A 22138-nucleotide genomic window follows, 5' to 3' on the forward strand; every position below is an offset into this window, starting at 1 on the left:
TGTTAACAAATATAAAAAAAGTCTATTGTGGTATGATACAATTTGCATTGCCATTTTTGACAATGAAATTATCATTTTCAGTCATTATATAATAGAGGATTTTTTAAAATGTCATTTTAATTTTTACACGAACTATATGTGATAAACGTAGTTTAAAAATAGGTTGGTTTATACAAGTGACGCGGGGCTTTATTTTGAAATCTTTGCCCGGAAGTAAACCTGTCACTTACTGATAGCATAGCTGGCTAACAAAAGTACCTACCAGCTGGCGAATAATACAGCCAAATCCCTCACGGGTGGAAGGGTTGTCATCATGGCTATGATGTGGAATAATTTGTGACAACTATCGCCAAGATGATGAACGATATCATAGAGGAGCCGGAGAAAGACACGCTGCTGGAAACGCAAACGGAGTCACAAGTTTTTTCGGTAATTTCAGATAAAGCTAGTCCGGCTAAGGCTAGTTTGTAAATAGAAACTGGGAGGCTAGTTAGCTTAGCCTGAGGTTTGGTCAGTTGTTAAATGACACATTCTTGGAAATTTATTGATATAGGGTTGGTCGCTTTGTGTGTGTGTGTGTTTATTGAGTTTGACTGTAAATGGAATGAAGCGAGACATCGTACATTGTTTAGCTTTCTATCAGTAAACCAGAGACAATTGGGGACATTTGGAGAAGTTTTCGATTTTCAAAACTGTTGACACCGATTTGTGTCGTTACGATTGTGAAAGAAACACAAGGAAGTTAATTTAGAGAATCTTTATGACAGACATAGAAACGTTGTTATATTGTCGTCTTTTCCTCGGCTGTCATGTAAGCATAACAGATGGTACAGATGTCTTCCATCCCTACATTAACAGGGACCCAGTAGTGGCACAAGACCTAAGACGGGAGATGGGGGCATCAGGCCGGTGGAGAAAAGAGGACCTTACATCATGTCCAGAGCTCCGGCCATCCACCTCAAACTACGTAAGCATTAAAACTATTGACCAAAAACAGGTTGTTATTGTTGTTGTTACTACAGTACATGTAGGGCCTCTCGTAAATGTTGTTTTTGTGAGTTCAGCTTAACAACACTAAATGACTTAATGGAAGCAGAGCCTGAATCACATGTCACTGAGACCAAATGCCCGTAGTGTGAATGAGGCTGTTCACGAAAAGCTTTACAGCTTTTCAATTTTCATTTACCCTATCCTTCCAAGGCTTCATGTTGTTTGAGTTTGGTGGTAAAACATGACTTATTTCACAGACTTGGTTTCACTGACTTTTAATTGCTTTAGATTTCAAACATGCACTCAAAACTATGAAGCCTACACTTAGTTGGTTTTGTCTTGCAAACAGAGTTAACATTTTACTTAAAAGTTAACAGTTCATTTTATGTGAGTGCAAGCTGTGATGTCCTTATATGAGGATGTTGCCATTTAGGAGGTAAATGAGAAAATGTGTGGTAGAAGTAACTGTATGATCTAGATATGTAGAGCACAATTTTTTAGTGTGATTTCTAAACAATGTAAATATTTGAAATATGCATATTTGGTTAGGCAGAGGATAATTGGGCATAGATAGATAGATAGATAGATAGATAGATAGATAGATAGATAGATAGATAGATAGATAGATAGATAGATAGATAGATAGATAGATAGATAGATAGATAGATATCTGCAAAGCTAAGGTCTTTTTATAAATGAATAAATGAGATGGGTCGTAAAAATACCTCAGCTTTGCAGATTTCAATAATCTAAAAAATGCATTAGCTGTCAGCATGAATGAATATTCCATTATGTTATTATCTCAGGTTCAAATAATGTCTCATTGTTTGCAGAGAAGCACAGGGAGATGGCGAGGAAAGCACTGAAGAAGAAGGCGCTCTCACCAGGACCTCCAGTGATGCATCAGCCCAAACAAGGAGCTAAGAGGTAAAGAGAGGAAACATGACAATGAAGGAGGAAGCTACTTTTTGAGATGTCAGCATTAAGAAGAAGGAAAATTTGTTTGTGGTTTTCCTTTTAGGACAGTGAAGTATAACAAGGGCTATGCTGCTTTGAGTCAGCACGCTGAGGACACTTTAGTTGCACTGGACTCAGACAGGTCAGTTTACACCAGGTCAGGTCTGTCTTTAATAGGTCATTTTAATTGTGTAATTTTCAGAAGCGTATGTGTCCAGATAACTTCATCATATAAATATGTATCTGAGAATCTTGGTGGACTTCTACAGTTTTCCTGTGTGTCACTGAACACAATTCCTAGTGACAGGTTGATGGTGTTGACAACAGATTAACTGAATGTGTCCTGCTTGTATTTCCAGTGATGAAGAGATCGATTTTGAACATTATTCTTCTGGATACTCTTCAGCGGAGGTGAGCTAGCTTTGCAGAATATGACCTTACTGAACTTGGTGTGCAAACATTCATATTCAATACTATGCAAATGCTTTACACATTAAACTTGTAAGAAGGATCCTTTCAAAATGAACAGTACTCTTGAGCACTTTTTTAAGGTTCTTTATATTTTTTTTTAGGTTTTTGTATGTTTTTTCTGTGTTACTTGTACTATTAATTGTGATTGCTTTTTTGAGCCCTTTAGAAGAAAGAAGACAGCTTTTATTTGTCGTTATCATATTTTTGTTCCAGTGTCACAACGAAATTGGTCCTCTGCATTTAACCAATCAATTAACCAATTGGAGCAGTGGGCTGCAATGCAGTGGTTTAGCTTGTACGTCTTTTTACTAAAGATTCAGGGTTTGGTTGTAGCATAATTGGACCGTCAGATTGTACTCGCAGAATAACTAAGCAGGCAAGTTTTTGGAACCCCTCCCTCGCTTCCTGAGAGGTTTACCAGGTTTAACTACATTACTCTGTGGTGTGGGTCTCTCTCCAGGTCCATCCAGATCTGAGCAGGCAGCTGCTGCAGGATGGCTACCGTCTGGATGAGGTCCCTGATGATGAGGACCTGGACCTGATTCCGCCCAAAGCCATGGGCTCCTCTGTGTGCTGCTGCTTTGAGGGTCCATCCTGCTCCTTGCAATGATACCAGTGCTTTCACTCAAACTGCATATAGGCTCAGATCCCATCACTGACTCAAGTCAGTGGTGTCAGACGCCTTCTTTATAACCCAGCTGCACAGCTGTGCGGCCTGAGGACTTTCTGAAGCGGAACCCCAGTTTGTTCCAGTACGGCGTGTACTGGGATTGTTCCACATGCAAGGACATACAGATAGACGTAAGAACAAGCCTTATCCACTGTGACCCCAAAGCTTGACCTATTTTTGTAACTTTTCTTTTTATAGAACAAAACAAAATGCTACTACACTACGGCTTTAAGTAGAATGAGAAAGTAACCCATCATTCAAAATCTTGCTGGTTCAAAACTGGTTGCTGTTTTTCACCTCTAGGTCAGCGGCCCAGTAAGCATGACATGGAACCAGGTATGGTGTATTGTGTACTCATGTTTGACAATTTAATATTCCCAATAATTAACTGAATTCTACACAAAGGAACCTAACTTGATGATTTACATTCCCCAGTCACTCTTCATCACATTAGTGTCTGTTTTTGTTTTATTCTCCATTTTTTCTTCTCAATACAGTATGACAGGGCCACAACTTAAGGTATATGCTGCACATTTCAACAGAAATATCAGCTCTGACATTAATTAGAACTTAAAAGAAATAGTTGGAACAAAACAAAACACTTTGGGACTCACTTGTCCTTAGCAGAATGAAAAATCTTCAGTTACTGATCCACTGTTACTACTCAGACCTACAGTTACCTACGTGAAATGTTACATAACTATGACAGAATATATGTAGAAGTGTTACTGGAGTACTTCTTTAATAGAACCAGCAACATTTGATAAGACTGGATTTTACAATCTAATTGTAAAAGCGACCTACATTACAAACGAACATATGTAGTTTTCTCATCTTAAGGCACCTATTTACAGTATGTGGAGATTGCATTTTTTATTTGAATTCTTTAAACAACAAAATATAACAATTCAATACGTATTTATAAATGTTTTGCCATTTGTAGCCTTTTGGATTATGAGCTTATCTAGCTATATGGTATAAGTATTTAAAAGTGCACGCTACCTTTTGATATGTGTGTTGACAGCAAATGGAGTTTTATTAATTTAATTTGTATACATTTGCTGGGAACACTAAACATTTTCCAGTAGGATGGAAAAAACAGTAAACCAAATTCACGTTAAAATTGAGATGTTTAGATCGATGATTGTTTAGTAGAGTTGTGAGCCGTAGAAGCATATTTAAACATTTCAAATATTAATATTTTTCTGTGTTTAATTTCTGATTGTGTTTTTTACACAGTGGACACTCTGATGTGCTGAAAATAGCTTTAATTTTCTGTTTACTCACTGTTCAAGTTGTTTGCCTGGTTGTAGTTCATTTTTACATTTTAACAAAAGATGTTCATTGCCGGAGAAAGTCATATTGATCACTTCTTGAGCATGTGGTTTTTTTTTTACATATTTGTCAACTTACCCAACTGGACAGGATTCAAGTTTGGATATCTGCTGTTTTACCCACCTGCAGTCCTCACTGTTACATCTCAATGTACATCCTTAGCACCATGAAGCAGATAAGGACCGATGAGAGATTTTGTGCAGGAAAGGAAACCATGATTAGAACTTTTGCATCCAATTACAAACTCCCAAAGTGTTTTTTATTTAACACTTTGCAGTGAAAAGAGCATGTACACTATCTCCTCCCAGCACTCTATGGTTGTATTGAAGGTGATTTAGGAATAAAAGCTGATTCTCCTGTTAGACTACGTGTGAGTTGCTTAATGCAAGTGGGACCTATGACAGCTGAATTTAAAGTGTATCGACCCTGGCATTGTCACTGCACAATGATGTATGTACATAAATATTGCACTTAACACCCGTGGTCAGTAGCAAGCACACTTTACTCACCTGTACTATGCAACTATTGGGACAATCTGCTTGTTATACAACATTGTGACAATATAGTGTTATTGCATTCTAAATAAACATGCAGAACTGACATTATTTTGTGATGGCGAATGCTGTCTGTTTTTATTTTATTGTAATAATTATTTAACATAATTAAATTTTATTTTATGTTGTGTTATTATCGCAAGTCGTTTTTTTCTGGAATGCTTGGAGCAGAGGTACAAACCCCATAGCATTCTGAACAGTTTAGTTGTGGCCACAAGGGGGCGGTGTGGAGCTGTGATGAATTAAAGTAAGATTGTTATTGTAGAATGCAAAGATTTTTTTTTTAATTAGGATCGTTTACACATATCAATAAATGTGTATTAATAAAATGTTATATGACGCTTTCATGTTAGGGTTCCTTTATAAAATGTGACTGTAAACTGGTCATTGGTCATTTTGCAGCAGGCCACTTACGAGCAGTTGCGTTGACACTGACGCACATATTTGCACTTTTGCATTTGTTTTCTTTATGTCACCATCACAGCTCATATTCTTGAACATATACCGCCCATGAGAAACAAATGTGTTGCATGTGTTAGCATAGGTGGCTCTGAAGGCGTCATGTAGTGAGTCCAGACGAAAGGGACAATCGAGGCAATTTTGCTTAGAAACATTTAGCTTTGCGTTTCTGTGCATAAGCAGAGATTCAAAAATGCACTGATAAATGTATTTAATGCCATTTAATAAATACGCATTGGCTTTTGTAAATCAGGACCAAATGACGTCCGCGTAATTACATAAACGGGCGTAAACGATTAAGACATTTAAGAGTTTTTAATGAGCTAATACACGGATAAATAAACATATACATATACAAATAATGAATACACTTCGTGTAAAACTACTAGATAAGAGAGTCACGAAGCCGAAAAGGCCGTGAGACTTGTTGCTGTCGCGGGGCGGGACTAGTGCAGTCGTGCGCCACGCAGGGGGTGTCAATTGAAGGGGAGGAAAAAAAAACCCGAGTGCAGGGAGTTACCTCAGCGCTTTCCGAGATATGAGATCTGGCCATTTTCCAGTCGGCGTCCTTTTGTATTGAACGCGAAAATCAACGGCAAATCACCGGGCAACGGAAGGAAGAGCCGCGGTCACGTTCGGAGAGGTCGCCCAGAAGCCTGCAGCTCGTAGCGCCCTTCGCTCCACGGATCAGTCGCAATCTGAGGTGCACGCACGGTATTTCACCCCCCCCCCCCCCTCCGCTCGCTCCATGCGCGCGCGCGCGCGCGTGTGTGTTTACAAGTGTTTGAACGGGTGCCAGAAACGAGCATAGGAGCAGGATAAAGCCGAGGAAGCAGGGATGGTGGACAACTCAGGCAGCAGTAAGGCACAAATGGTGAGTTGTGCTCCTGCCCTCCTGCCTCGCGCGTCAACGAGCTAAAAGAGGCGCCGCTCGTCCGCGTGCGCCTCGCTGGGAAGAGTGAAGCGGTTTGACGTTTGATTTCTCGGGAAGTAAAGGAGAACATATTTAAGCGTAGCTACTTTTTTTTCGTGCCCGGAGCTTTACCGCCTTTCGTCTCTGGGGGAAAAAAAACCGCATTGCGTGAATATGAAAGCCACAGTAAGTTGTTGCCGGTGCGGGTGTTCGCGTGCTTGACGGCGCCTCGGAGGATACGGTGCTTTTCATTTAGTGCCCGAGCGCAACTGACGTCGTCGCTCGGCCGCTGACGGCGGAGGTGAGTTCACGGCGCCGGCGCTGAGTTTTCCGCTGGAGCCGAACGCGACGCTGCTGAATTCAGCCCCTGATTTGTTGACTACGCTTGTAAAACGTTTTCTCGTCGTAGTGCATGACGTTGGCAGGCTGTTTTGTAATTAGCCTTGTTGCAATACCTACAAGCTGCTGCATTGTTTGTACTCCCACACATTATTAGTATTTTCAACAATTTTCTTCTATTTATTAATCGATATATTAATTTTTTTCAATCAGTAGCAGGGCTCCTTCACATATTAGCTTACAAATTAGTGTGTGTGTGTGTGTGTGTGTGTGTGTGTGTGTGTGTGTGTGCGCGTGCGCGCGCGCGCGCGCGCGCGTGTGTAAATCAGTCCCACACATTGAGATAAGGTGGGATTTCATCCTGACTCCTCTTCCTCCTACAGCCCAGCATGTCTCAAGAGCCCGGTGTGGCCTTTCCTCAGAGCACCTCCACGGGGGGGATGAAGCTGGAGGCGGTGATGGAGCAGCTCCAGCGCCAGCAGCAGGCCCGACTGGAGATGGAGCGCAAGGAGCGGAAGCTGAGGGAGGCCCACATCCTGTACGCCCAGCAGGTGGCCGCACAGCAGGCCATCCTAGCGGCCGCCCGGGCCTCCGGCGCCAGCTTCATGGGGAAGGGCCTGGCCGGGGGCATGCCCGGCGGCGCGCTGCCCCCCCGCGTCTCCAACCAGAGCAGCGTGGACTCGGAGCGGGAGGACGACAACGACCGGGGCCGGGACTCCGGGGACGAGGAGGACGACAACGAGATGATGGAGGGGGACGAGGGCAGCGACGACGACGAGGGCAGCGCCAGCGGGCTGGAGTACCTGCGCAAGCAGACGTTCGCCCTGCAGCACGGCGCCCCCCACATCCAGGCCCGCCCCTTCGTCAGCTACGCCGCCTCGGCCCCCCAGAGCGCCGCGTCGCCGCCGATCAGGGTGAAGCAGGAGTCCGACGAGGGCCTGTCCCCGGCGGGGCCTCACTCGGCGACCTCTCCCAACGGACAGGCCGAGTGGGGCTTCGACGATCACTTCAGACAGGTTAGTGCCTCAAATGCATCACTTTCACCCCAGAGAATTCTTCAAAACGCCATCTTGAGTCCGTTGCCACCGAACTAGGATTTCTTCATCTGCGATGCTTTTGCAGCCTTTACTAATACGTTTCGCTTCATCTTCCCGATCATTTTGTGAGTTTATTAAAGAGCTGTACAGACTGGTCATTGCTCTCCATTTCACTGTTTTGGTTTCACAGTCCAGCCCCTTGCCTAATCGTCACTGTAGGACAAACAACGCCGGCAGAGTCTTCATGAGACGCTTAAAATCTCTGTGGAGGGCTGACCGCCAATTGGCTTTTGTGGCTAAAAATTGTCCTACTTGACTCCTGGCAGAGAGCCAGGCTAAGGCGCAGTGTGTTAACTCTCACTGCACCCCCCCCAACCCCCTCAAGCTCTTGGTGTGTGTGTGTGTGTGTGTGTGTGTGTGTGTGTGTGTGTGTGTGTGTGTGTGTGTGTGTGTGTGTTTGTGTGTGTGTGTGTGTTCCTCTTTCTCTCTCCTCCCGTGTCCCTCTTGGCACTTTGCGTCGGCTCTGGTTTGGCTCCGGTCCAGGTAGCGGAGGCTCGGCTGCTGCCGGTGCTGCGAAGCCGCGGGTGGTTGACCGGGTCACCGCAAAGACTTTGGATGGGCGGGAAGGGGTGGACGCAGCGCACAGTAGCGAGCAGGCGCTCCCCGCCCGACCCGCGCTGCCGGAGCTTCGGCCGTGTGCCAAGTGCACTTTCTGTTGAGCGTAAATATTGCCTCAGCGCACCCTGACAGGCGGCTGGAATGCCAAGCGGGATCCCAGCCGACCTGCGTGTGGGTTAGCATCATATCTTGGGACATGGCAGGTTAAGGGCGGCTCAGCGGCGTGTGCTGTGGGTGATATAAAAAGCTCGTCTTGCACAAGAGCGGGCAGCGTCGAGAGGACGTATCTGTGCCTGATGAGGACGGGCCGCGGCGCTTCATTCACGGCCGGCGCGGTGCTTCCGCTGACCACACTTCCAAACTTGGTAGTGGAGCGTGGACGTGTACTGTGGAGGGAGCAGTGTTAAAAATGTGGGACCAGGAGCAGCTGCAGATGTGGTTTTATCATAGAGATTGTGCTCCAACAGGGAGCCGACCCACAGATATGAGGCTTGGATTTAGTTTTAAGTGGTTTTCTTTCACAGTATCAATCTACAATGATGATCAATAACCTGTTACTGGTTAACTTATGAACTACCGTACTGTTAAGTATTGGCAGCATCTATGTTTGTTACAAAATAAAAATTACTGTATTTAAGAGTTACTGATTTTGAAAAAAACATATTACATGATCACAGATTTTCGTAATCAGAATCATTTAGAGTTCTTTTGAAATTCAAACTAGTCTGACCCTAAACGCAGCAGACACCACTACGCAGCCTTCAGGCAGGCTTGGAGTATATACATTAGCTCAGACCAGCATTCTGGACGTGTCTAAGCATTACAATAAGCTCTGAACATGTTTTCCTTTATCAGACGAGCTGTAGTGTTCAACGGTAAATGATGATTGAAACAGGTTCCCCCAGTTCCCCCACTTTGGACACTTGTTTTACTGGTTTTATATAAGATTCTGCATATCTTATCTTTGGTAGGAGGGACTTGTGTGTTCAGTGAAACTAAAATAAGTGCAGCGGCACAAGACGCATTTGTCTGTGGACTTTTTAAACTAAAGATAGTTACACTCAGTGTAACTGTCAGTATGAGAAAATATAAATAACTCTTAAACTAAATATTAAAAGCATCGGTTAATTTGAAGCAGGTGTGCGTGACCTTTTTTTTTCCGTTTTGCTTGTTTTCAGAACGCATTTAAACGGATTACTGCTCATCCCCAGTGTGAGCGCCGCAGCTACCGTGGCCCTCTGGGCCGCAGCTCACTTAGCTCCTGGCCGGCGTTAGCCGAGGCTCAAATTGCGAGTTAAACTGGACAGTTGCCAGACAACAACTGTATGCCGCAATGTTCACCGCCACAGCTGTCACCGTGACACTTAATTCCTCCTTGGGTGACTCAGAGATGCTTTTGTTTTATTATCGGTGAGCTTCTTACAAAAGGTCAGCAAACACATGTAACTCCATCTCTTTAAACAGTGACCACCTAGTAACACAACACAGTACTACAGGAAACTGCAGCGCATTCTATTACACTTAAAGCACGTGTTGTTTTTTATTATGTATTATAATATTCTGTTCTGTTTTGGTCAGTTGACTATTATGAGTTTCTACATGTACTAAGGTTATAGTGTGTGGATCCCAGTAGCACAGTTGTAGCTGACCAGTGCCGGTCAGGCCTGGTGTCTTTTATGAGGAGAGGTGGGCTGAGTCTGGGGGTTGGGGGAGGCATTATGGGACAAGAATTGGTCTGGCCTTTTTTGTTTCCTCCCTTTTATCTTTCCTGTCATTATGTCAGCTCTGCAGTATTTAATGACGGCTCATCTCTTCAGGCAGTTTCAGGTTGCACCACTGTAGGGGGAGGGGGACAGTGGAGCCAAAGGAACATTTTTTTTTTTTTTTATGTCATTGTCTTCCAGAGGCCAGAGTCGAGTCTGGCAGATGCTGCAAATACTGACCCACTCTAATAATGGGGGAAGCATGTTTATTGTGTCCTAAAAGCTTTGACAAAGGGGAGGTGCCACCACTCGCTGAAGTGTACAGAAGGCCATTTACATTAACATTTACATTTCATGTAGCTAGTCATAGTGGTTGAAGACTTTTACCCAGTGTGTATATGCTGCGGCTACTGGGGCAAAGGGACAGCAATGCTGTTGATTTCGTAATGGAAGGTGTAAGCTTCGATCTCATGTAGAGCAGCCAACCGTGACACAACCATGATAATAATGCCCACCAACTTGTTAAACAACTAAAAGTGATGATTCATCCCTCATAGAGAGTGGGTGGAACATACAGTATATACCCTGAGTGCACTCTGTCACCTTCAGCAGCCATTTGTCTAGGTTGTGTCCTGTAATGATAAGGCAATATAAGTGGTGAGGGTCTGCAGGTCAGAGTGGGGCGGACAGACATGGCTGGCTTGTGTTTTTATGTTGCTGAAGTATGTGTAGTGACCTCAGCTCTGTCTTAAACAGCAGGGTAAATGATTGTCAAACAAGACGATGGACAACGCCGTCACTGGCGCTGATGAAGAGCTGGGGTGGGCAACTAGCCTGCTCAAGCATTCTGTAGGAAAGGAGCTGCGTGACCCCTGTATTTACTACCCTCCCATCTCCCACTGGACACACACACACACACACACACACACACACGTATCAGACATAAAAGACGTCCTCCACCTTGAATCCAGTTTTAATCTTGCATGCAGATGATTGAATCACATGATATTGCTTCGGTCAGCTGGCCGCTGCCGCTGAGGGATGTTCTGGGGTTTACTAGTAATGTGTGACCGTTGTGGCTCTTGTTCAAAAGTCCATATGTGGACATAGTTTTTGTTCCTGCGCCGCTCGGCCCTTTGACAAATAAAACAAAATGGAGGCTGTGAGCGGAGCATGTGTACATTATTGCTGTGGAAGGGTGTGAGTGATGGCAGACCTTCAGAACAGAAAGTACTTCACGGTGCTGACCAGGCATTTCTATCAGGTCCTGGTGGCATTTTGATATATTGCAACTGAGGTGCACAATTAACTCAGCACAGTAAGAAGGTAAAAAAGGAGGCAGAAGTGTTCTTTGCCAACCGCTACAGCAGGTACAGAAAAGTTGGTGGCCACTACAAGACACTGGTTTACATCTAGCTTTCAGCTAATTGAGCAGCTCTTGGAGTTGATGCCTGTCTTCACTTGCCACCGTTGCGCCCGCTTGTTTTGCTCAGGCAGCAGTGGGCTGAAGCATGTGCGTTGAGCCACCGCTGTTGCATAATTTAGCTGTCATCCCAGCAACACATCAGCCAGGAAGCGAGGAGCTGCACGGTTACAGCACCGAGATCGATAGGCCGCGTGTGAGCTTTTAGAGGCAGGAACGCTCGGCCTCGTTTATTGTTCATTTATGATAAATGAAGAGGATATTGGCTTTAGCAGATGGACTCGCATTCTTTAGCTTGACAGTGAAACAAATGCACCCTGTAACATCAGCCCACCGCTACCCTGCTGTTGGGAAGGCCACTGGACGTGTGAAGTGTACTACAGTATCGCCGTATCTCCCCGCTCTGATGCAGTGCGTGGTGCACATGCTGCGAACCCCACTGTGACCTGGTTTCTGCTTTCGGATGTTACATTAGTGCCTCACTTGCCACAAGTCAGTTGATTTTAAATGGCGTACTTGTCTTATTCTATTTGCTGGACTTCCTGTTACGTTGATGTAATTAGACTGGAATTACAGTCTGACCCCTATTAGTGCGACAAATGGAGCTCATTCAATGAGGAAAAATGAAGGAAGCAGAGGTTTGTTGCGCAGGGAATCGAAGCTCTTAACAGTAACTGTAGCTCTTGCCACAGACAACAGTGCATTCCTATAACAGCTGTATAAATACATTGGTTAAGTCATTACAGTATATTGAAACACGCTACAGCAAAGGATGAGTGGGACATCCAGACAGCATCGGTGCGTGTTAATTAAATTATTTCTTTTGTTTTACTCGCCTATTCAGCTTTTTCTAAGTATTCATGGATTTTTTTTTAAAATGTTCTGATTTGATTTTAATCTAGTCATCATAAATGTGGCCAAGAAGTGATCAATTATAATCTAAATGGATCAATATAAATTCTTTGAATTCCTTGATTACTTACAAAAAATATTGGGCTTTTCGATGTTTCCCATCAATTCCTTTATATAAATGTCTCTATGGCTCAATGACCAAATAAGGTGCAAATCTGACTTAACATTTGACCTGCCTTTTCTTTCTCTGTTCCCCTTTTTCTGTTGCACACAAGCAGAACAATATCTTAGTGAATGTGATGTGTTGTTATGCAAATTAAAATGTCATGAGGAGACAAAAGCACTTTGTTGTTGTATAATAAGAGGTTTGTACGATTTAGTTTTTAGTTGTTCCTATTGACTGTAAAGCATTTTTAAATGTAGTTCATGTTTTTAACAAGGTGAGATGTAATGTTTAACTCTTCATTTATGGAGTGTTTAGCTTTATCTTTGAATCTTTGCATTTCAAAAGGCTCATAGCTAAAGTTAAGCCAAGCAGTGCTATTAAAGCAAAGTACATTTGTTACTCTATGCCTAATATAATTGTATGGATGTATAACGTCACAATTAGTCATAATTACATTTTGCTGTTCTCGTTTATATTAGTGTCAATATAGGAAAGATTCAATGTATTTACGTTACATTACATCAAGTGTTAGTGGAAAGTTAAGTCAAACATCTTCAGGCTGTCAAATTCATCATCACAATATTCCTCTAGGCTGCCAAGCTCATAATGTGAACACCACACTGAGATATTCATTTTAAAACTTGCACATTTTTGCTACTTTCCATCTCCACTAAGCTGATATTTTCAGCAACAGGCTAATATAAACCTTTTGGCTCAGGCAGCCTAATCATGTTAAACTGGGATTTTACCAGTGCTTTTCAGGGTTTTTTTTAATAAAACAAAATCTACTGTATAAAGGAAATATTTATCATCAAAATTAAAGTTTAGCATTTCATTGGATCATTTTTTAAGATGTATTCATCCTGTAATACTGCAGGGTTCATTTTGTGCTGACCTGCCTTTAACAGCCAAGTGTGGAAGATTCCCCTTACCCAGAAATAGAGGTATTGAATTTAGTAGAGAGATGAAGGGGGGAGGCGGGGTGGATGGTGTGGAATAGGGGTTAGTGGTCTGGCTCAACACAGTACATTGCCCCACCCAGAGGAAACATTCCAGACGGAATTAAAGAGTTAACTCTTCAAACGTGAACATTCCCACTGGGGCTCCCAACAAGAGACGGAGGGGAGGGGGGGGGCAGTGATGGGTGTAGATGGGTGCGTGTCCATGTTATGGTGGGGACCCTGATTGGTGATCTTTCATTTCACCCTATATTGCAGGGGCTGTAAAAGAAAAAAGCCTAAGTGCATGAAGGGGAGGAGCTAAACAGGAGTTCTCACTGGTGCAGGCAGAGACACTCTTTTTATTTGTCTAGGTCCCAAATGGGACATCTGTTGTCAGGAGGGGGCTTCTTGAAGTGTATCTGCTCCCTTCACATCGTGGCCAGGACAAACAGTACTAAGTTACATTCTCTGGTCTGTCATGATGATTGTGGGCACAGAAACTACAGGATTCGGATTGTGTTGTGTTCTTCACTACTAGATGTGTGGGGCTACCTCCCTGAGGGGATGCTGTGGTGTTCCTCATCAAAGTGAGGAATGGTTTACATTTTCACCCCACATCATCGATGTTTGTGAAATATAAACCACAGAAACATTATACTTGAAGAATTTCTTCACAAAATCACAAAAGACCATTGTCATTTCAACTAAATACAGTTTAAAAGATCTTCTAATTTTAAATAGATCTTTTTAATGTAATATCTTCTAGACATCAGATTAAAACGTTCCCTCATTTTTAGAACACGGATGAAATTCTAACATAGATTTGGGCTTTTGCCATTTCTCACTCTACTGTACCTTTTTATATAAAGATATTGAAGCATAGGGTTTTATTATCAGTACCTGTCAATCTATTTGTCTTGCCCCAAGCTCTGTTTCAGATTCCCCTTTTCGTCTTCTAGTTCCTTGAAAAACTGCATTGTCTTCATTGCTACTCGAGTACTGTGTGGTACTCCTCCCTGCTTTTTCTTTGCTACGTGTATCTGTTCAGAGCACAAGGTTTTTTTGCCTTTTGTATGAAAGGTGTCAGCCCTAGGCTGTATTCACACAGACATTTGCCCTGGATTAAAAACAGCACAAAGGGCTTCATAGGCGGGGCGAGTCGTTTCATGTACTGGCGAGACAATGAAATACGATCTAAATAGTCCAGTTGAAGGAATAGATGGTTGTGTTTTAAGAAGTCATTATTTCTAATTCTTACAGACACGACTTTAGTGCCACAAGTGTTCCTGCCTTGTAAACGGCAGAAACCAACAATCGCATCAGAAAGTAACCCACCAGGAATATGCGTTTGCGTCAACGTTATTGGCCGAGACCACCTCCTCGAATTTTATAATGTGTTGAACTACAGTCTGCAATTTTTGCCATATGAGGCTGTCGTTTCTGACGATCCCCCCCACCCTCTCACCTCATTTAGATTCCCACACTTCCGACTGTGCAAATGTGTTGTTTTTTTTTCCTTCCATGCAGTGAAAGTCTGTCTGAACACAACCTTACAGCTGAAGTAATTGCTCTTGCATTATCGTCGTGCAAATGCCCTTTTTTTCTATTTAATTGAGAGGCATTACCGCATTTAAATGCAAATGGAACTTGACCATTAGAGTTGTCACACTTTTTTTCCCCAAATCGACCCTGGAGGTTTAACTCCTTGATTCTAATGGAAACGGAGCTACTGATGCCTGCTGTAATCTGATCAGTTACTGTAGTAGTGAAACCACAAGCCCTCCTCCCCACACTATTGCTGGCTCCATTTGTCTTTTATAACTGCTCCCAGTCAGCGTATCTCAACACCTGCTCTCAAATGAAAGCAAAATAGAAGGAATAGCCAAATTAAACAAACACATCCACCAACACTTGTCAGCTGCAGACCAGTAGTGTCAGGTCCTATGACATTGGGTAAACTTAAAAAATTTCTTAACCTGTGGGCAGTATTTTTAGATTTGTCAGTAATGTGGTCATAGGGCTAATATTTGGCTAGATATTTTAAAACTAGAAGGTTGATTTGCTATGAGGTAACATGATCCACTGTCGCGTAACATTTCTAAGCATTTGTTGCAGCCACCACCTTATGCAACCCGTGCTGCAACCCCCTGCAACTGTTGCACAGAGAAGCTCTGGTCTTTTTAGGTTGTGGCCTCCGCGTTGCTCTTTGTACAACGCGTGGAACATATCTATTGTTAGTGGCTTTCTTGGCTACCTTCTGCCACTGCTTTGGATGTGTGCCAGGCCGGTGTCAGGGGCTTGTAGGTGTAACTGGGCCACTGTGTCAAGGCCCTTGGGTAAACACAGCAGCTGGCTGGGACCTGGCACGAAGCCATGCACAGGAAAAAGAGGTGCACAGGGATTTTTTTTTTCTCTTCTGCACAAACCTTCCTGCTTTTCAGTCAGCACAATCATTTCACAACCTGCCAAAATCCCTTGTAATTTACAGTAGCATGTGGCTAGGCTATTTGTCTGCCAAGTCTTTAACCACAAGCTGAGCTTAATCATGTGATTGTAGGAGCAGGCCAACAGCAGTGGAGGAAGGATGAAAAAAAACGAAAGCTCTTGGCTGCTGCCCAGGAAACGTCACGTTACACTGAAAGCTGTGTTCTCAGCTTCCAACATTTACACTCTACGTTTGGGGTTGTACACCCCTAAGCTGCTCACTTCCTGAATCACCGTCATCATAGGAAACCAGAAGTAGTGGTGTCAAAGCCGTTTTCTAGTAATCCTGAATATTGTGCTAGAGCGCTCACACAGGCACATATATAGGGGGCAAACACGAATTCCCACTGGCCGGAGCAAAGTCCTGTTTGTAATGGTGATTCATTTACACAGGTTATTTGACAGAATAAGTATGTTGTGTAAAATATTGATACATTCCAGATATGATGGTTTGTCTTCAGCTTTATAAAAGTACAACATTGACAAAAATATAACAGGATCATCTGCCTTCACAATCATATTTGCAGTTAATGTTTATATTGTTGAATTCACAACTTTTATTAAACTAGATTTGTGTCGAATCACCTTAATCACATTATTTGAAATAAAAAGCATTTGAGTCGTAGCTGATTGAGTTAATAGACAATTACAGCTTGAATAGTACTAGAGCAATGTCAGCTGCTGTCAGTAATTTCAAAAGTCACATAAGTAAATGATTAAAAAGTGTCACGGAACTTTAAATTGTTAGCAGCAGTATGCAGCAAATGGAGGTTTGTAAAACTCGTAAATACCATCAAAAATTTGTGCTTTGCTCATTTGACGACATCAATCGCCAGTGTTTGTCTTAAGCAGGTATTTATTGCCATTCTTAATGTTTAAACCTGTATATGTGAGATCATAATGCTATTTTCCAACCGACACCACTATATATGTGGTACATTGTTCAGTAATGTTTGTGGCAGATTTGGGAAGCCCCAACCCCCAGTGGAGCCGGCCATGATTAGCCAGCCATCTGGTCAAACAAAGATATCTTGGGTTTTCCTGCTCGGAATAAATGTGATTAGAAAACCTGAGGAAGCTCCATGCTTTCAGCACAGGGCTTGATGGTTGGTTAGATAATGGTGTTGAAAAAAGGTGGCGCCAACAGTGAATAAATGACTGATAACACATGGAACAAAAGCTAATGCATCTGGGGGTCAGTATGTCTGTTTTTTTGAAAACCCAGTTCAAATAAATAATTTAAAATGAGTATAAATAAATATATCTGGAAATGAGGAACTATTAAGTAACTTTTTTATAATCTCAAGTTTTAGCACCTACTGTAGGATAAATGTGCAGTGTTAGTGTCTGCTCACTTATTGACACGTCACGTGTGCATTTCAAAGTTTTGCTACTATTGTTTTGCCTTCAGCCTGTTTGCTTCATTCTCTGTCACCTTCCCTACAGCTCCAACAACTCCTCTAATCTACTCATGCATACTGTAGGAATCAGTACATGGGGGGTGGAGCTTTCGACTGTAACTCTGTTTATAAAGTAGCTTTTAATTGAGTTTTGTAGTTGGACCCGAACAACAATGTAAATTTCTAGTTTGGCTAAGCATCGTGATTTGCCTAGCAAATGTAATTCCTCCTTAAGCCAGGTAATTTAAAAAGGTGGCTCACGCAGTATTTAACACGATTTGTGTATCGCAACTAATCTGAAATTTACTAAAAACTAAGTCAAACTCTAAAGGAACAAAAAGAACAGAAGCTAATGCTCCGTGGTAATATTGCATATCGTATCTAGCAATGGAAATCTGTGAACCTGTTGCCAGCTGACTAATACTATTTGCATAGTGACACTCTAAATGGAGTGTTCAAGTTTACGTTGTGAGTTGCTGCTGTCTTTTAAGCATCCAGTAGAGATGTAGTGCTGCGTTGGCCCCCTGAGATGAGCTCCAGATGCGTAACGGGCCGCACCATCCCAGCCCAGTTCCCTGGGGGGCACTGGCCTGTCAGAAGTGGAATGCCCCTGCACACTTGACGCTGGCTGCAAAGAAACAGATACCTCTGGCTCTAAACAGAAAGAAATGCGCCCTATCGATTAGACTCGGCAGAAAGCTGTGAACTGCACTTATGGTTTGAATATTTGATACTGCAGATTCCAAGAGATGATCATAACACTCGTTTCACTGATGAATGAAACCCTAAGAGGAATGGGACTGGGTCTACTTTCCTCATATTTCTCTGACCCACTGCCATATGCTAGATAAAGACACCATTTACCCATCTGACTGCAGGCATAATGACCTTTGTCATTTCATATGTAATTAGTTGTGGTGCAGCCTACTGGCAGTAAAGGTTTTTTTTTGGTTGGTTGTGAATGTATCGAGTTTCCAGGACTGCCAGTATAATGGCAACGTATATAAAGGCCTATCAGGTCTGTGTGATGTCTCCAGCTGTCATTAGCATGGGGGTGTAGCGGTTGTTTGCTCTTTGAAAGATGTGAGATATGCAAGGTATTTTTAGGCAAAAGCTTTTAACCCAGAAGAACCTGGTATCTTCTTTGACCTGAATGAAGCATTATAGCTTCTTTGACCTTTCAAGCAGTGTTGATTACTAAGTAGGAGCGTTGCTTTTTATTCCCGTTGGTAAACATACTCATACCTGGTTGGGACTTGTAGGTTCTTAAGGATCCACAACGTTGCAGGAACGGGTTAACACATGGAATACTGTATTTGCTGGCACAGATGTGATTCACTAAAATGTTTGCTCTGCCTGTAAAAGGGCCTTTGAACCAATGAGTGTGAACTTCTGGCCACACCAGCCTATAAACATTGCATTTGTGTGAGGCAGCGAAAGGGGCCAACTAGTGTAGTGGGGGATGGGACCTCTGCCTGTGGAATGTGGTGTCTTAGTGAAAGAGCAGGAATTGAACAAATGCATTCAGTTTATTTGGCAAACCAGACTTGCTGGTCACCAACGGATTGTTTGCTTAGGAGCTAAACATGCCGATCCACCCCTTTCTTAGAGACATAAGTCTTTCCTGTTCGTTATGTGGTCCTTCTGTCTCTCTCTATCTCTAGGTGTAATATGGCATGAGGTAAAGAAGTCAGTCTGCCATTTTCCTATCGTGACCCCGCTTGTTTTTTTTCTCTACATCTCTTTTTCAGCTTTGTAATCGGAGTGATTAATGGAGGGAGAGGTGGTCTTGCCTGGAGCCCTGTTTTTCAGCCCTGTGTAGAGGCGCTGGAGCAGGTAGCAACACGTTTAGCCCCTGGGCGTTTAGCCCCTCGTCTCCGCCACTTTGTCTGTTCCACCAAAAGCTAGAAATCTTTTCAAGCTCAAAACATGACCGGACATTCAAAGACAGGCATGCCCCTGGGTCCTGTTTTGCGCTGCCGGACTGCTCTCATTTGATATGTGACCTTTTTGGTGCCCTGTAATAATTTTTAATGAGAACAGAGAATAAGAAAGGGATCAGTTTGTTAAATATGAACTTTACCATGTGTTCCCAAGTGGCAGTCAGATTTATTCCTCTCTTGACACACATGGAATCTCAATTAGCCAGAGCATTTGTTGGCTGCAGATTGTGGCCAGTTCGTGGGATTCTGTACTGTAGTTGGCAGATAAAGGATGCCATCCACTCAGCACCCCCCCATATTATCTGCTAATGCACCCTCCCCTCACCCATCACCCTCTCCTCTTGGCAAATATAAATGATTCTTGGAGTCCCGCAGAGGGACTAAGACCCAATTATTTGATTTGTGTTGGAGATTGCTGCTCCCCCACTACGGTCGTTATTTTAAGCATGCTGAGAGGAAGCGGATTCTCTTTCTTTGGGGAGACAACTTTGCAGATGGGCTTAAGCTAAAGGCATCATGGCTCTTTTTATTTGAGGAGATGAAGACAAGCTTTACAATGTAATCACTGATCCAGATCTTCTGGCAAAGTCTGTGAATAAGATCCAGGGTGTCCTGTAAAATGTGTCTCTCTATCTCTATCATCACTTGCGAAACCTGTACCCCATTCAGTACTTTTATTAAAATATTAATTTAAATGTACAAAATAAGCAGTAGTTCAACTACTAAACAAATCTACTTGGCATTAATCACTATTTTTGGCTGTGATCCAGATTTCTGCTGCAGGCCTTAATTTTGATTAAATTACTGCTGCTGTGTCTGGTTAAAAGGTTTTCTATACTGAACTGTTTTGACAGGCAGCAGTTTGGCTAAAAAAGAGATTAGCCCGGGAATGAGATGTTAAGAGTACCTGTGGGATGAGAGGGGCTCTCCTGTTTTTGTGAGGTCCTGTTACTGGTGCGCGGAATGTTGGATTTTACTAAAGTCACCCTCCCTCCTGTGTCTCCTCTGGCTGAGCTTGCAAACTATTGTGACATTTCCACTATTCTCCACTGACTGCCTGGGGGCTGCTATAGGGATTTTGCTTGTATGTGCATGTATTTTGTTTACTCTGAGCCTAGGTGTGGCTGTTCACACCATTCATAAATAAGCGCCGTGGTCTCCAATGGTAACCTGCCCGTGTTAGCCAAAGTCAGTACGTCTTATTGGAGATGAAGTGGTTAGGTCGCCCTGGGAGCTGTGATTCTACCCTCGTCTCAGTTTTCCTGGTGCAGCAGTAGATGACTGAGGATGATGATTATCGACGTGCGCTTTAAGATTGTGTTGGATGGGGGCTGGGGACTTCCCTGTGTTTGCACATCCAGGGCTATTGACTTGGACCTCCTGTTCAACCACCGTAGCCCAGGGGACTTCTGCAGCGTGGACCTGTGCAGCCGAGGACACGGAGAGCAATGACAGTAACCTGGAAAAGGAAAAGGTTTTAGAGCATGACTCAGGGCTAAATGAGCTCTAATATGGCAGACAGGCATGCCACTCTTCATTAAGTTTTATTTATTCTCCATAAACGCACACTAGCAGGCAGCAAAATAATGTTTCCGTTTTCACTACAGATCTACTTTTGGTTTCAGATTAGTTGTAAATCATGTAACTACTTTATTAACAAGCCTCTATGTTCTAATAGGACCAGCACTATCAAATTGGGAAACTGCTGTCAACATCCTGAACAATCAATGCTATCCACCCCCCACTCCCTAAGCAGCAGCCATTAACCCTTCTTTTTCCTGGGCTCCCTCCATGGTCTCAATAAAATGGTGGCTCAGCTAGAGGCATCTTTCTATAATGGCTGCGTAGAATTCCCCCAAAGCTATACATTGACACACAAGTGGGAGTGTATTGCAAAGTTTGTCCACTATAAGGTTATGCAAAGAATGTCAGCCTGTTCCAGTAAGAGGGTTGTTGAGCCATTATGTATGGCAGAAATGCAGCAATACACAATACAAAAGCACAGATTCCAGAGAGCTGGTATGTGTTTGCATATAATGAAGGAAGTGTTGGTCCATTTTTAGAAAAGCCTTTATGCAGGTCTTTAGGGTGATTTAAGAAAGAATTGCACGAATAACATGGTAATTAATGTTTGCTGTTCTTAAATTATGTGATAATACAAGGTCTGGGTCAGGTTGGTGGTGATGAATCTCCGACTCACTCAAGGGAGCTACAGTTTGTAGCTGTGGCCATGGTGAAATTACCCACAAAACACATTGGTATCAGCACAGATTTAACATGCTTTTTGAGTTCACCCTATTGAATAGTTTGCATTGTTGTAGTTTATTCTGTGATTCCTGAATGGTGGTTAAAATGTGATCAATCCAAAATTTATAAACAATGATACATAATTTTAATTTATTAAGTAGTTATAAATTCAATGATGAAAGCTAAGACCTGCACAGCCCTGAATGTAGGCGGGTTGTGGGAATGTTTTTCTTTTTTAAGTAGTCTTCACTGGGCGGAGTGCTATACGTGATGAAGGGCCTGAGGTAACTGATCATAAGTAGTAGTCCCACAACATCAGTATCCACTTTAACTTGACAAAAAGGAACATAGTGTTAACATTCCTCAGTTGACCAAGGTCCCAATTCAAGAGCCAACATGTCTACTCATGGTTAACGACTTCCAAGTTCTCATTACTGCCGTCTTTTAACCAGTTAGTGAAGCAGCAGGGTTTGCAAAGATGCAGCTCAGCCTATTTGTGTCGTGACATGTGAACGTATATGCTTAAATCCAGGTCACAGGAAATCATTGACATTAGTCCTCAGCCATGTGGTGCAGACACCTGTTTGGATTTTGCAAATGGTTAAGATTGTTAAAACAGTTTATGTTCACTTCTAC

General features: G+C 42.9%; 2 protein-coding genes across 6 annotated transcripts in view; both read left to right on the forward strand.

The window, feature by feature from the left end:
• Positions 1-211: 211 nt before the first annotated feature.
• On the forward strand, positions 212-5106 carry fam219b (family with sequence similarity 219 member B). 2 transcript variants are annotated; one of them, XR_005897487.2, is made up of 7 exons: positions 212-429; positions 859-967; positions 1824-1917; positions 2012-2089; positions 2307-2358; positions 2879-3219; positions 3392-5106. XR_005897487.2 is itself a non-coding variant. In XM_029145168.3 (6 exons), exons 1-6 carry the CDS (start codon positions 355-357, stop codon positions 3026-3028), a joined length of 558 nt encoding a protein of 185 aa, XP_029001001.1. In that variant the 5' UTR covers positions 212-354; the 3' UTR covers positions 3029-5106. The 2 variants fall into 2 exon arrangements, 1 of the variants encoding a protein (XP_029001001.1); XM_029145168.3 differs by having other exon boundaries at positions 2879-5106.
• Positions 5107-5836: 730 nt separating this feature from the next.
• Positions 5837-22138, forward strand: part of LOC114852506 (AT-rich interactive domain-containing protein 3B-like) — a 40530-nt gene continuing 24228 nt past the window's right edge. The window contains exons 1-2 of one of the 4 annotated variants that reach the window (XM_055507285.1): positions 5837-6150; positions 7072-7704. In XM_055507285.1, the coding sequence (XP_055363260.1) occupies positions 7078-7704 (627 nt within the window). In that variant the 5' untranslated portion in view covers positions 5837-6150; positions 7072-7077. The other 3 variants (XM_029144966.3, XM_029144965.3, XM_029144967.3) reach the window with 3 other exon arrangements.

Source organism: Betta splendens, chromosome 3 (assembly GCF_900634795.4).
Source record: "Betta splendens chromosome 3, fBetSpl5.4, whole genome shotgun sequence".
Lineage (NCBI taxonomy): Eukaryota > Metazoa > Chordata > Actinopteri > Anabantiformes > Osphronemidae > Betta > Betta splendens.